General features: G+C 44.8%; 1 protein-coding gene across 1 annotated transcript; it reads right to left on the bottom strand.

Annotated features, from left to right (window-relative positions):
• Nucleotides 1-132: 132 nt before the first annotated feature.
• Nucleotides 133-10,498, bottom strand: ENOPH1 (enolase-phosphatase 1). Its single transcript, XM_081925209.1, has 6 exons — nucleotides 10,205-10,498; nucleotides 5,093-5,194; nucleotides 4,318-4,520; nucleotides 3,058-3,190; nucleotides 1,314-1,437; nucleotides 133-744 (listed from the first exon to the last, which is right to left on the bottom strand). Exons 1-6 carry the CDS (start codon nucleotides 10,286-10,288, stop codon nucleotides 605-607), a joined length of 786 nt encoding a protein of 261 aa, XP_081781335.1. The 5' UTR covers nucleotides 10,289-10,498; the 3' UTR covers nucleotides 133-604.
• Nucleotides 10,499-16,243: the final 5,745 nt, after the last annotated feature.

Genomic DNA, 16,243 nt, shown 5'->3' with positions numbered 1-16,243 from the left:
GGGGCGTGGCCAGAGGAAGGGGTGTGGCCAGAGGAAGGGGTGTGGCCTGAGGGTGGGATAGAGGCCTGCCTTTGGCCCTGATCCTGATGTTCCCCACCCCTGCTTGTAAACCAAAAACAGCAGAACATAAAAAACCTTAAAAGACTTGTTTATTATTTGTGGGAGAGAATGAAGCTAAGGGAATGTGTATCTGAGGTAAACATGCTGGGCACAACCCACAGCGAGGATCTCCTACACAGGAGCCTCTGGAGATGAATGGTGGCTGCGGGTAAACTTAGGCAGCCCCCTTCGTCTCGAGAAGGCCTTCCATGGACAACATCCTCCTGGTGGCTTGCGTGACTTCCACGTGCAATTCCAAAGGAAGGATGTGCTGACTACCAGGGCTTTGCAGCCGCTGGGTCCGAGGTGTGCCTGCAACATCAGCAGATGTCTCAACCACACTGGGTTCAAATTCCTGTCGCTGGAAGGCCAAGGATCCCAATGCTCTCAATTCCAAAATTCATGTCACCAGCAATAAACTACCGTATTATAGTACAAGGAGGATTTTGGTCAGGCTCCTGTATCATCCTTTCTTTCCTTAACAGAAACGCAGAAATTTGCTTCTTTAAGTGGAGGACGGCAAGAAGAGTTCGTTGAAAGAGGTTATGAGTCTATAATAAGATTTCTCGTCGTCTGTCAGGCCCGCGTTGCCCGGCCGGACTACTATCGCCACGTGCATGTCGACTTCTTCTGCGGCATCTGCCTCTGAGGGGAAAAGAGCAAGAATAACCCATCAGAAGAGGGCGAATCCAGATACACACAACCATCTTATTACTGCTCATATGCTGGAAGAAGGAAAGATGGATAAACCACTCTGGGAACTATAGCTGTGACAAGTACAGCTCCATAAGAGGAACAGGGACTTTCCTCGCAACTCACAGCACCCCTTAATAAACTACAGTTCCCAGGATTCTCAGGGGGTATTCATGACTGTTAAAATCAGTACAGTGGTACCTCGGGTTAAGTACTTAATTCATTCCGGAGGTCCGTTCTTAACCTGAAACTGTTCTTAACCTGAAGCACCACTTTAGCTTGGGGCTTCCTGCTACCGCCGGAGCACAATTTCTGTTCTCATCCTGAAGCAAAGTTCTTAACCCAAGGTAATATTTCTGGGTTAGCGGAGTCTGTAACCTGAAGTGTATGTAACCTGAAGTGTATGTAAGCTGAGGTACCACTATATAATCGTGTTTGAAATGGATGCAGTTCACAGTGAACAGCTTCTGGGCAGGCTTACAAGAAGATAAGGATCACAACGACCAAACTTGCTCTCTTACCCCGAGTGACATCCGTCAAGAACAGTATGTTGCTTGTGGAACACCCAATACTTGCGGCGATCCTCTGGTAACTCTCGCTGTCCACTTTCGGGCCTATTTTGGTGTCAAAGTGGCCATCAAAGAGCTGGAAGATTTAGGAAGGACATTTTGTTTTTAAAAGAGAGGCTTAACGTTTCTCATGCTCATCTTTCATTTTTGTGTTAATATCGTTTTTCTCGCTTGTTGGCTCGGTGCGTTCTTTAATGCAACGTTGCTTGGTTTAAGATGTTAAATTAGGCCAGCTTATTCATACTGTTTTACGTCGTACAGACTGACAGTTGCATTCATTGATGTTGTGATTATATAGAATAGTTTAAAATGCGTCTTCTACTTATTTCATAAAAATTATACACTGCTAGATTGCAGAAAAAACGGTTTCTTCCCCCAGTTTGCAAAATTTAACAGAAGTTAGAGTCCTGGTTAGATTGTGAAGACCCCTCTAGGCCCCATTTACACGTGGAGCAGAATGTGGCGGTAAAAACAGCCTGTACCACCTCATGCTGCGAGAGGGTAAAGGTAAAGGGACCCCTGACCATTAGGTCCAGTCGTGACCGACTCTGGGGTTGCGGTGCTCATCTCACTTTATTGGCTGAGGGAGCCGGCGTACAGCTTCTGGGTCATGTGGCCAGCATGACTAAGCCGCTTCTGGTGAACCAGAGGAGCGCACGGAAACGCCGTTTACCTTCCCGCTGGAGCAGTACCTATTTATCTACTTGCACTTTGAGGTGCTTTTGAACTGCTAGGTTGGCGGGAGCAGGGACCCAGCAACGGGCGCTCACCCCGTCGCGGGGATTCGAACCGCCAACTTTCTGATCAGCAAGTCCTAGGCTCTGTGGTTTAAACCACAGTGCCACCCGTGTCCCACGCTGCGAGAGGATATGTGCCCTTAAAAAAAAAAAGCTCTGATTCAGATTTCAGGATTTTTTAAAAATAGTATTTTGCATTTTGATTTCTGCACTCTGCTGATTTTTTTTAAATACATTTATTTACATTTTATACATTCCTTCTTTATTATTTTTATTTTGACAAAGTAATAATCATAAATAAATAAGAGGAAAAATGTGCACCCCACCACCGAGACCATTCCATTGTAATTATCCAACCTCCCAAAATTTCAACACCTCTTGCGATGGTTCGACCCATTTCCGTTTTAACAGTACAAATTCTACAAGCACCCTGATTTTTAATGCAAATCAACCTTGTGTTCTTTGGTAAAATTGCAGGACATGCAGACGTTTCCAAAGCTCTCAATGCAATAAAATTAAAATGCACAGCAGAGCGAAGCATTCTAGTTCAGCCTGCTCCCCACTGTGCTTGTATTCCGCTTGCAAGTAAATTTCATTTTTTTCACTAAATAAAGGAGCATGGAAGGAGGAGGAGATGGGAATTCCTTGAGCTGCAGTGCGAAGTGGAACATTCCAGTCTGCTGCTTAATTCCTTCACTGCATGTCTTCTCTGCTTTTGCCCATCTTATTGTCTCAAGGACACAGAATCACAGCATTGGAAGGGACCCTTTAGTTCAACTCCTGGCAAGGCAAGCTGTCTCCAACAGCGGAGGCAGAACATAAACCATCAAGGTTACTTGAAGGCCTTATCCTCCATCTTGTGAACGCAAACAGACACTCTGCGCCTGAGAGAAGCTGGAAGTGAGACCGTTTTAGGGCGGAAGAAGCTGGAAAGACAAACCTTTCAGCATTGTGCCTACCTCGCAAATATCGCCTTCCGTAGAGTTCCCAAAAAAGAGCTTTTGCGCCTCAACACTCCCAGAGGAATAGATGTAAACTTTCATCCCTGCTTCTCTCCATTTCCTGACTGCTGGAACCACATCATCAAAGAACCTGTAATGGACAGGCAATGGCAATGCATGAAGCGGCAAAATATCTTGAAGAGACAACAGAAGTGCTTGCGTTATTTGTGTGCAGAATTTGCTGGACAGACACATTCCACAAATGCGCAAGAAGACCTGATGCACCTTAGAATTACAGGAACAAAAACGTTCCGATAATAAACGGTCTCCCTCGGGAGGTGGTGGACTCTCCTTCCATGGAGGTTTTTAAGCAGAGGTTGGAGGGCCACCTGTCAGGAATGGTTTAGCTGAGATTCCTGGGTTGGACCAGATAATCCTCAGGGTCCTTTCCAACTCGACAATTCTATTTTTTAGTATATGTGCTGCTGAAGCGAGCACCCAACTCGACAATTCTATGGTTCTATGATTCTATGTGTGTCTCTAAATTATGAAGAGGTGTATACAGACACCCATCCCAACACTGGATGATAACAACAACAAGAAGAAGAATCCCATCCTAAAGTATGCTGCTGAAATGAAGAAATCAGGGGTGGGGGAAGGACCAGGAATGAATGTGTGTCCATTCAGTCTTGATACTCAAGATATTCTTTCAGAAACACATCATTGCTTGTTTTACCTCGCTTGTGGGAATACCTCAGAGGCTGTGAAAGGAAGGTTAGCAACAGGAAGAATTAGAGGAACCATCGGAAATGACTATGAAAACCAGTATGAGATGATCAGAACCATCCAAACTTGAAGCATGGGAAGTCCTACTAAAAATTTATAATCTGGCAGTATATTTGGATTATTTGATATGTATACATATAATTTTGAATATTTAATGTGATTTGATTGGATTGTTAAAGTGGAAAATTTAATAAAAATGAATTTTTTAAAAAAGATATTCCACTCAGTTCTGATACCCCTAAACTCAGAATTTATTCATTCTAAAGGTCTGCATTTTGTACCTGGCTTCAGCAAAAAAAAAACAACCCCAAACAAACAGGAATTGATTCTGAAAGCCTGAAGTCTGCCCAGTGCTAGGGTCAAAGCCCCATGATTTTTGCTTTCATGTGCAGATCCCCTCTAAATGTGTGTTTATCTTTGTTTGGAGGGCGGGGGGAGCAATGGGGCAATAACGCACACTGGCCGTTCGTGTCATAAACGCTAGATACTCACTCTCCCTTCAGGCGGCCATTTTCGTATGCTGCCCTCCATATGTGGCCTTGGAGCTGCTTTAAGGCGGTTGTCTTCCTGTCTAAAGACATCTGCCAGTGGACGTTGTCTATGACGGCCTGGATGATACGCTCCACTTCCTCCTCTCCATCCCTGGTCTCCAGCGGGATGGGCACCACTCCATCCATGTGAGCATCTTCTTCAGCCTTTGGGAAACGGTGAGAAAATGTTATCAGCAGTGATGGGGACTCCTACTTCAAAGAGCCCAGCTGGGTCAGATTCAGGGTCGATCTACTGCAGCATCCTGTTTGCTGAAGATCAGCCAGAGGTCCTTTCCTGCTACCGATGTGCCGCAATTAACATCTTGTGACTTTGTCCTAGACTGCAGCAAGAGAAGACTAGAATACCTGTATACCTGAAGGAGCATCTCCACCCCCATCGCTCAGTCCAGACACTGAGGTTCACCTCCAAAGGCCTTCTGGCGGTTTCCTTATTGCAAGACCTGAAGCTACAGGGAACCAGGCAGAGGGCCTTCTCGGTGGTGGCACCTACCCTGTGGAACACTCTCCCATCAGATGTCAAGGAGATAAAGGGAAACATAACTTTTAGAAGGCATCTGAAGGCAGTCTTGTTTTAATGGTTGATGTTTTATCGCGTTTCTAATATTTTGTTGGGAGCCGCCCAGAGTGGCTGGGGAAACAAAGTCAGATGGGCGTCATAAAAATAATAAAATCATTGTTATTAGAAGAAGGAAAGGAAGGGATGGCAAACACTTTACCTGTTTTCTCAGAAGGCCAACGTCTTCTTGGCACTCCTCTTCCTCCCAGTGCGCACGAAGGTACTCTCGGATGTTATCCTTGATGTAGGAAAACAGAGTATCCTGGAGAGACAAAAAGTAAAATGAACACGAGGCAGAAATGTTTCCATCACTGTATTCCCACCCCTTGCCTGTGGAAAATTTTCCATTTTTAGAGTGACCTCAGCCCTACTCATGTGTTGTTAGCTCACATAGGGCATTGACATGCGGAGCAGCGGTAGTCAACGTAGCGCCCTCCATCTGTGGCTGGACTCCAGCTCCTGTGGTGATGGATGATGGGAGTTGTAGTCCAACGACAGCTGGAGACCCCAAGGGTGGGAGAACACTATTCTAAGGGGAAATGGGGATTAGGACTAAATGTCATTCTTGCAATACAGTGGTACCTTGGGTTACAAACTTAATCCGTTCCGGAAATCCGTTCTTAAACCAAAGCCATTCTTAAACTGAGGCGCGCTTTCCCTAATGAGGCCTCCCACCGCCTGTACCATTCCACCGTTCGGCTTCCCTTCGCAGACTGAGGTAAAGTTTGCTAACCGGAACACTATTTCTGGTTTTGCGGAGTTCGTATACTGAATAGTTCTTAAACCGGGCTGTTCTTAAACCGAGGTACCACTATATAAAGTTATGAGAAGGCAATGCCCCGCTGTAATTCAACTGATACTCTTAACATTTAAAAATGACAAAGCACATTTGCTTCCCGTGCTCTTCCTCGCCCTGTTAGTTCCAATTCCTGGTTTTACAGAAGGGCATGTGAGTGCAAAGCCTTCAGCCTGCAACTGTTCAAGTGTACCTTTTGGTTAAATGATTAGTTCGATGGAGAATTAGCCAAGAGTAGTAGCGGATAGGGGTGCTGGGACAGCCCTCACTTGACCTCCTGACGGCAGAGGCCCTGCTGCTTCCTGGGAAGGAGAGGGGCGAAGTGGTGGGAAGACAGGCGCGGTGAAAATGCAATGGCAGGAGCGCTGGATTGGGGCTGGCAGTGCATTTGCACCATACTGACCTCCCCACCCCCCAAAAACTACTACTACTGGTCAAGAGTGAAATGCAGGGAAGTATAGCTCTGAGACACTTTTCAGAATAGGAACGATGGCAACATCTGCTAGATCACCTGGCTAACTGGCGGGCCCTCCTTCCTCTGGCAATTGAATGATGCAATAATGAAGTTTTCAAGTTTGCTTACGATGCATAAGCACAGAGAATTAAAAAGGAAGACGCCTTTACCCCGTATGGCTCCCCTTTATCACATACACAGCCGAACAAGACAATGACAATAATCCACCAACAGTATATACAAATCAATATGGCTAACCTGATCCAAAACACCCACCCACCCCACTCACACACAAAAACAAAGATCACCACAGCCAACCACAAATGAACAACCGCACCCTAGGCCAACCCCAATCTCTCTCACCACCAAAGGAACACAAGTGAACAGCACAAGCAACGCTGACACCAAACCCTACATACATTAAGCATAATAGAAACATCGCCACCCGACCCTACCCCCACCCATCTCCCCACCCCATCCTTTTTTTTCTCCCTCCCCCTAATGTCTCAACAAATGAAATGGATTTGTAAAAATGTTACATGGAAAAAATACGAGAGACATTACACATACGGTACTTCTGTAAAACAAGAAAATCTTTAATAAAAAAACACAGATTTTTTTTTAAAAAGGATAAACAGAGGCTAGATACATCTTTCCTTTTATTTGATGGGGGTACGGCTTCACACAAGCAGTGGTAAAGTTTCTTTGCAAGGTTGTTTTGCATTTCTAATTAAAGCTACAGCTGGATGAACCTTTTTTTGTGAAACTCCGTATGTTTCACAAGTTGACGCTATGCAGTCGGAAGCAAAAACCACTGAGCTCAATGGAGTTTGTTCCCAGGAAACATTGCACAGGTTTGCAGACATGCTGGTCCTAATCAACTGGGTATTGTGTTACGTACTGTTGCTCTTGGGATGCTTGTATGCATGTTTAAATAATGCGTCAATGCAGAAGCCTGCATTTTGGCATATTTCTTGGGAGTGTTGGGACGGAAGCTCCAATAGGACAGCTGGAGACGAGGTGTTATAGCTGCTGTTATTGAGTATCAGGATAAGTGCCAGTTTAAGGAACCGCTAGACTGGGGGCAGCCAATTAAACAGAGAACAAAAAGTCTGGCATTTGCAGTTCATGTCCAGGGGCAATGGACCTGCTAATTGACAAATGATGCAGCCTTCAAGTCAGGTAGGAAATCAAGTTCAAGGTTGGCTGCTCATGCTGCAAAAATCAACTTGGAGAGAAAAAAGAGACTCCTAGTCCCTCAAAATTATACGGTTACAGTACTTTGAGAATTAAAAAGGCCAGTTTCGTTCAAAAGGATAAACTCCTCCATTAATAAGCTTTCCTTGGCAATGGGCCTCTTTTCCCCTCAACAAGCCCCTCTTAACGCCCATTCACGTACTTACTCCCAGACCAGGTTTTGCTAGAGCAGGGTTTCCCAAACCTGGGTCTCCAGCTGTTGTTGGACTACAACTCCCATTATCCCTGACCACTGGCTCTGCCAGCTAGAGATGATGGGAGTTGTAGTCCAACAACAGCTGGAGACCCAAATTTGAGAAACCCAGCACTAGAGGACAGAAGTAACAGGAAACATAGCAGTCATTATATTAGCAAAGGTGGGGATTCATTTGAGGTGGCATTCCAGGTAACAAAGTCAATAGGAGGGACCAGAAAACATCAGGCACACTTCTGAATGCCAGAAAGAACAATAATAGTTCTCTCTTTCTCTCTGTGTGTATGTGTTAAGGCAAAATACAGTGTCAGTAGGAAGCCTACTGTGTAACTGTGACCTAATTTCCTAAGTATTTGAGGTGACAGCTCTCAGCTCACGTTTATATAGCAGGAGTGTGAGCAGAAGAAATAGCAGCCCTAAATTCTTAAGATTATGAAGTGTTTGTTCTACTTAAAAAAAGAAAAGAAAAGGCAAGGGTATACGGGGCTTTCAGTCCCTTTGGGTATTTATTAAAAATTTTAATGACATAGAAACCCAGTCCCAAATGTCTTCACTTAGGAAACACAGGCCTTACTGTGTCTATCTCGGGCCACATAGTCCAGTACAGTGGTACCTTGGTTCTCAAATTTAATCCATTCCAGAAGTCCATTCCAAAACCAAAGCGTTCCAAAACCAAGGCGCGCTTTCCCATAGAAAGTAATGCAAAATGGATTAATCCGTTCCAGACTTTTAAAAACAACCCCTAAAAGAGCAATTGAACATGAATTTTACTCTCTAACGAGACCATTGATCCATAAAATGAAAGCACTGAACCATGTACTGCAGTCACACAATCAATCAATCAATCAATCAGTAGCTGAACTGGGTTCCACACAGTCACAAAAACAAAACAAAAAGTGCCGCAAAAACAAAAATGCAAAATAAATAGCAAGAACAGACAGACTTCAGCGTAACGCTCAAAACGAAAGTGTGCCACTCAAAACGGAAGCGTGGCACTCAAATCGGGAAGTGTAAGACTCAGAACAGAGCACGTTTGGCACCTGAAATAAGTTTGCAAAGCAGAACAATTACTTCTGGGTTTGCAGTGTTTGGGTTCCAAGTTGTTTGAGTACCAAGGCGTTTGAGAACCAAGGTACCACTGTAATGTCCACACTGGTGGGTGGTTGGCTGTCCAGAGTTTCAGGCAGAGGAAATTCCCAGCCTTACTGAGTGAAGCATTTGAGACCTTCTGAATGCAAAACAGGTAGGTACTTTACCACTGACATTTCCCCTGTGACATTTAACAGCAGTATTATAGTGAACTGAAAGAGAATCCTGTGTCATCATAACCAGAACAGATGTAGAATCACCGTTTGTGGATTTATAACCCTCTGCAGGTGTGTTAAGCGTTATTCTCTGCTGGCAAAATTATAAACATGGGTAAATAAAAATGATGCAAACTGCAGAGGCCAGAAATTCAAAGCAACACAGGAAGCTCACATACTGTATTTGCATTTCATGGCCTTTTGCCAATTCTGTTTAATAGCTCTCTGGATGTGTCTGTGTACATGTGTGTGCATATTCCATATCTGACAACAGGCAGTAGTGCTTGATGCAATTAAATAAGGTCCCTGCTACAAAAGCACATGCAACAATACTATTTATGTGTATGCCACCATATGCATGTGCAGTGTTGTACAAAATTCAAGAAGGTAGATTCCCTGCCCTGAGGCTTTTTTCTGGCCCACGTAAGACCAGTCTGGATAGTTGGCCTTGGTGAAGATTTGACATTTTCTCCCCCCAAACGTAAAAAAAATCTATTTTTTACAGCAAAAAAATATTGGCTTACAATTTAAACATGTCCTCTCGACTAAATTGTGGGTGGTTATTACCCTAACAGATCACTGGGAATGGAGCTGAGAATGGTATTTATTATAACCATGAGATGCGCACATGAAAAGGATTTTTTTTAAGTACACAGTGGTAAAAGTACTTACATTTAATTCCACATTCTCTCAAGATTAAGTCACAAAGTAGTGAAATCTTTTCCCGAAATAGCACTGGATAAGCCCCCATCATTCTAGACCAAAAACTGTCTTGCAGATAAAACAGCACAATTGCAGCAGAGGGGATGGGAAGTGCCTGTTTATACCATGCGTTTTTGCGATGCCCCCCATGCCAACAAATCTATAGACCCTATCGGTAGCTTTTCACAGATCAGCAGATCAAAACTCAGCATTCTGCTACTGTCAACTTTCTTAAAAGGCTGCTTTGTATCTTTCTCCATGCCTCCAGGTTTCCCTAAACGCAGATGCTAAACGTTATGTGATTACAGAGGGAAACTGTCATACCCGTGCCAAGAAAAGCGAGTGTGGGGAGGCGCACAGCTCGCTAATGTGCACCAGCGTTTGTTTACTCGGAAGGGGAAAGCGGCCTCACCTGCGCCCAAGGGAGTTGGGGGGAGCGCAGGCTGCGGCTTCCGACGGCCCGATCCAAACCCCCTTCCCCCCCAAAAAAAACCCCCAGTGTCAGATGCGCACCCGACGGCGGGGCCTTTCTATTCCCTCTGCCTCCACCCACCCCAAATCTTCACCTTGACAAACGCGATGGGTGTCGTCGTGCCTTCGATGTCCAGGAGGAGCACGCTGACTTCTGCGGGGACGGCGAAGCCCACCATGTCCACCGCGGGGCCCCCCGAGCCGAGGGGGTGAGGCTGCTGGCTGCGCGCACGGCAGCGCGGAGACGCCGATCCAAGCACACAAGCGCGCACGGACCCTCCCCGGAAAGCGGCTTCACTGGGACGCGGCGTCGGAGGGGAAACGTCGGGAGGAGCCGCGGGACTGGCGAGAGAGAAAGGAGGGGATCGGGCGCACCACGTGGCTGGAAGCGGAGTCGCCGCTGCATCCGGATCGCGGGAGCCGGATTGGCTGCCGCGAATGGACGGGGAGGCGGAGTGGCCGTAATGCGGCGCGCAGGAGGAGGAGGTGGCTGGAAGCGGCTGGGCGCATTCGCCGTGCGCTCTGCTGCGCGCACCGACCAGGGCGCGCGCGCGCTCCTCTGCTCCGCGGGGCTTGCTCGCGGGGAAGAGCGCGCACATCACCGCGGAGCAAGACCCCTGCCGTGGCTAGTGGGGGGATTCCTCTCGTGCAAGCGCGCAGGGTTAATGGTGCAAACCGTGCGCCTTCCGAGGGAGCGCCTGAAATGCGCGGCGCGTTTTTGGAAAGCCGTTAAAAGGATCTGCATAGAAATTCAACCAAGGGGAAGCGAGGAAGTCAACTCAACAATGTTAATAAGTGTAATTTCAATAAGGTTATCTTTGTTTGTTTATAATTTTGTCAAAATTAATATAAAAAAATGGGAGGGTAATGAAATGCGCGGCGCATCACCATCATCATATCGATATAAACAATTGGTAATAAGTCAGGCCTCGGGCTGCATCACGCGTGCGGCCATCCCCATTTCCGTAACCCAAAGTAGTTACGGATTTAATAGGCGTGCACCCAAACTCTACCGTGTTGTGTAATAAAAGCTGAGCGGCCATTTTCCCCGCTGCGTAGAGCGAGTGCCTGGGCAGGATGCATCTTGTCTGCAATATAGGAGCAGCATCTCCCTGCAGGTTTATCGGCAGGACAAGGCGTGCGAGGACATTGTAGACTGCATCCCTTGGTACCGTTGGAATATTAGCTGACACGCGCCCGCAGTTGCCCTACCGCTTCGAGGCAGAGGCTTCGTTTGCCCAAGAAACGCTTGAGATGCTTTTATTTGGGCACTGATGGTGGATTCAAAAGGTATGCTCAGAATTAGGGTCCCGTCCTGCTGTGGGCAGCCCGAGCTATTAGTGTGCATCGTTAACTGACAATGCCTTTGGAACGTGACTAGAAATGAATGGTTATTGAATTCTGGTATTTTGGTTTCTTGCTTTGTTTCCACTCATTTCTCTGATTTCCTGATTAAAGTCATTGGTGACTTGGTGCATCAGGACAAGCAGGGCTTAGTCCTACCCAGTGAAATGTCAAGCTGGTCTTTTTAAGAGTTTCCTCAAAAATCTCAAACCCATGTTCTTTTTTGTCTCATGCATCTTTCCATAATAAATTTGAAGTTAATTTAGGGAGGGAGATAGTTGCGTCAATCTCCTATCCTCTTTACCACTCAGTCAACCTCAGTGCAAAAGTACGGCTGTGGCCGGGAGGTCCCATCCACCTGTATCCAGGCAGAAAAACAAAATGATAGTACATGTGTATGTTAATGGCATTTAGACCCGATTTTGCAGTTATTGCCCCTTCCTGCATGATGGTAATTTAGCCATATTTGCAGGTCTTTTCCAAGAAGACTAAAGCATGCTCAGAACTGTTTCCTTGAAGGTCACACCTAGAAAGTTCAGGGCTCAGCTGTGTGCTTTGCAACTTTATTTTAGTAAACCCTAGATTGGATCTTTTCTAGGTTCTGGTGAACTGGAATACATAAAACACTGAGTGGGTGCTCTTATAGATTCCCATTATGTACAGCATTTACTATTGGTGTTTCTGCCCTGCCCCCTTTCATTTTGGTAAAAGAGCAGCAGCGAATCCATGTATCATGCAGTAGAAGGCTTATATTCAGTGTTAGTCCTACTCAGAGCACATCCATTGAAATTACAGTGGTACCTTGGTTCTCAAACTTAATCTGTTCTGGAAGTCTGTTTCAAAACCAAGGTGCGCTTACCCATAGAAAGTAATGCAAAATGGATTAATCCATTCCAGACTTTTAAAAACAATCCCTAAAACAGCAATTTAACATGAATGTTATTATCTAACAAGACCATTGATCCATAAAATGAAAGCAATAAACAATCTACTGCAGTCACACAATCAATCAATCAATCAATCAATCAGTAGCTGAACAGTCACAAAAACAACAAAAAGAGCCGCAAAAACAAAAACGCAAAATAAATACATTGCCAAAAACAGACAGACTTCAGTGTAACACTCAGAACGGAAGCGTAACACTCAAAATGGAGCACGTTCGGCTTCTGAAAGAAGTTTGCAAACTGGAACACTTCCAGGTTTGCAATGTTTGGGTTCCAAGTTGTTTGAGTACCAAGGTGTTTGAGAACCAATGCACCACTGTAATGGACCTAAGATTCATTAATTTCAATGTGTCTGCTCTGAGTAGGACTAACACTGCATACAACCAGGTGAGATTAGATTTCAGACTGTTACTGTTGTGGAAACATCTCATTAAATATAAACAGAGATACCTCATTGCGGAGACAGATGCAGTCTGTGCATACTACTTACGGCATTTATTTCTGAAGCTCAGTTCTGAATCACGTCTCTCTGCTCAATTTAAACCCCCTAGTTTGTCATGCTTTGATTGGGTAGAATATTACCTGCACCTCTGCTGTATTTCTAGAGCATTTAACTTTATGGCTATTTTACGAAAAATATGTTCTTGGTTTTCATTTTGTTCTTTTAAATAAAATTCATTTTCAGATGAAGATTTTTTCCTTTTCACTCCCTCTATGCTATGTTGCTAATCACAAACAAAAAGTTCTCTTTAATAATATGATACTTAACCATGCCAAAGCCCAAATGCAACCCTGGAACAAATGGAAAAAGAAGATTGTGCCTTTAAATATATACCAATGAGTCAGACTTCATACACAGGATTATGTGGAAAGGCTTCCTTGTCATAGGGTGTGGAATTCAAGCAGGCTGGAGACTCAACACTTCTCATTTTACAAATTTTGGCCAGCGTGTCACCAGGATAGTTTTCCATTTTGGGGCTCAGCAGTATGTACCATTACCTCTTGTAAAGCTGCATGGAATGAGATTGCTCAGTGCTACTCACTTTGCTGCCACCCCTTTATCTCCTCCATTATCTCCTCTATTAATTCCACAATTTAAACCCTACTTTTCTTCATAAACACATGAAAAGCAGCTTACAGCAAGACCAAAACACAGTAACCAGAATAACCTAAATGTTACTAAAATCAATGTCCTATAAGAAGAGGAGGATAAAATAAGTTAAAATGCAAGGGGATAAAACATTTAATTTCTGCTGGAAGCTCAGGGGCATTAAAAGGTCTTAGGAACATGCTATAAGCTTAAGAGAGTGTTTATGTGGCTTTCAAGAAAACAAATGTATTTGTATAGTATGCTACATACAAATAAGTAGAATACCAGTTGCTGAAGCCTATGACTAGGAGAGTGCTATTGTGCTCATGTCGTGTGGTCTCATCCAGCAGCACTTTCCCTACGTACTTAAAAGAAGTTTCACTGATCAGGAATCATTCCAGTTGCTTAAGTTTGCAAACTAAAAATTTCAAAACACTGGCATTTGAAATCAATGAGGGATATGCAGTGTATCCTATATATTAATCTGATGCTCTCAAATGAAATGAAGGACTTTCAAAAAAATAAGGGCGCCTTTTGGGGAGGGCAATACAATAATCCTTCCACTTGTGAAGGGACAAAAACCTCAGAATCAACCAGGAAATGAGAAACTTTGCCAAAGATTGAAAGGCTGTACTCCTGTGCTTTTAAACTACTTCATACATGAACTAGAGTTAGTGGGAAGTGAGGCGGCGGGACCAAATTGTTCAAGTTTGCTAGCAGGACCAAATTGTTCAGGTAACCCTGCTTAGAAAGGCGGAGGATCCTCTGTCCTTACTTTTTGTCCTCTTCCCCCTTTGTTTACCCAAAAGGGTGGAAAGAGCATGTAATAATAATAGTAATAATACAGCAATAATTTATTTGTACCCCGCCCATCTGGCTGGGTTTCCCCAGCCACTCTGGGCGGCTTCCAACAAAGACCAAAAATACACTAAAATGCCCCAAAGGAGATGCCCCAAGGACCTCAGTGGAGCTTTCTTCCTTCCTGATAAGTGTGCATAGGATAGAAGGCTTGCTTGAAGCATTACTTAACTTCCTGGTAAAGTCTGAATAGCAAGCAGTGGGGAGTTTGAGAAAGCAGCCAGGCAACTCCTGACACCAACTACTGGGCACCACCCTTCTTGGGTGCTTTTTCCTGGCTTGGGTGTGTTCTTTAACTGCGACAGAGCTTGCTTGCCTGAATGGAGAGAACAATGTATGTGTGGAGAAACCAGTGTTTTTTTCCGGGGGGGGGGGGGAATGCAGGGGTACGCATACCCCTAAACATTTTGTGAATCTTTGTCCTTTTGTCCATTTACTGCATTTATTTTTTCCGATTTGAACTATAAAACGGGATTTTCTTGAGTCAAAATGAGAGTACCCCTAAACAATTTTTTAAAGAAAAAAAAAGGCACTGGGAGAAACCTTTACCATTTGTGTGGCTGGAATTATGTATGGTACTGGATGAAAGATATAAGGCTGCGTACATACCATACGTTTAAAGTATGCCTCCCCCGCCAAGAATTATGAGAATTGTAGTTTGTTAAGGGTCCTGGGAATTATAGCTGTGCAACAAGTTTCTTACAGTTCAGAATATTCTCCTTTTTTGGGGGGGGGGCTGTTCTTTAAATGCATGGTGTTTATGTAGCCGTTGTCATGTATCGTACTCACCCTTGATTTGCACTCTGTTTCCCACAAAGGAATACAGCTCTCCCAGAAACCTCATCCAAATCATGACATGTATGGATGTCCTCTGGGGAACTCTTCCTGCTCTACATGCACAGCTGTCAACTTTCAGATTTGAAAATAAGGGATCAGCAGCCTCGAGAATAAGGGATCAGTAGCCTCACATGTCCCGGGGACAGTCTACGGGATATCTAACAATCCGGGATAGCAGTGGGAAACGGTGCAGGAATAAGGGAATTTCCCGCAAAAAAGGGGAAGGTTGACAGTTGACAGCTATGCTACATGACCATACAGGCCCAAACATGGGAGGGCTCCATGGTGCCCACTAAAAGCCTCCACCGACCTCTTTTTTTCCACACTGCGTAACATGCGAAAGAGGCCACAAACCACACAAGCAGGCCGTAAAATTGATTTTGGGGCAAGTACAGAAACAAAAACTTTGTACCCAGGCAGGTCCTTTCAGAAGCTGTGAATGTGGGGTGAAGGTGAAAACTAGAAGCAGGGCTCACTTTCCCACTGGATGTCCCACGTTTCCTGCCCATCTGTATTTACTCATGGAAGAAAGGCACTCTGCACTTGATCAGGAGCCACGTTTCCCTTCATCCGCTTTATGAAAAGCAATGGCAGATGCAGGTCCCTTAACACCAACTAAGCCCTGACTCCACCATCATTGCCTTCTGAGTAAATAAGACTTAGCATTACATTATTATTTTTTTAGGACCCGTCTTATTTCGTTGCTTTGAACCGTTTTTAAATGTTGTGCTTAAAATATTGCAACCTTCAGGCGAAGAGTGGGTAATTAATAATAATAATAATAATAATAATAATAATAATAATAATAATAATAATAATAATAATAATAGGAAAGGAGACCCACTGAACGCAAACGTGTGGAGTCCCTGGTGGAAGAAACCGAAAGGCCCTGCTCTTAACATAGTGCCAACCCACTTCTGCTCACGCCTCGGCCATTGCCCTTCCGCCACTGGAGCGCTCTTTTCCTACAGGAAATCCCTCCGCCCTCACCCTCCTCCGCGCCTGCGCCTGCGGACGGCGCCGATTGGGCGAGAGAGGCCGTATATAACCGCGGCGCAGGC

The sequence above is a fragment of the Podarcis melisellensis genome (genome assembly GCF_964234715.1).
Source record: "Podarcis melisellensis genome assembly, chromosome: 9".
NCBI lineage: Eukaryota > Metazoa > Chordata > Lepidosauria > Squamata > Lacertidae > Podarcis > Podarcis melisellensis.
Note: the sequence above shows the minus strand (reverse complement) of the source record. Positions and strands in the feature narration are given on the sequence as shown.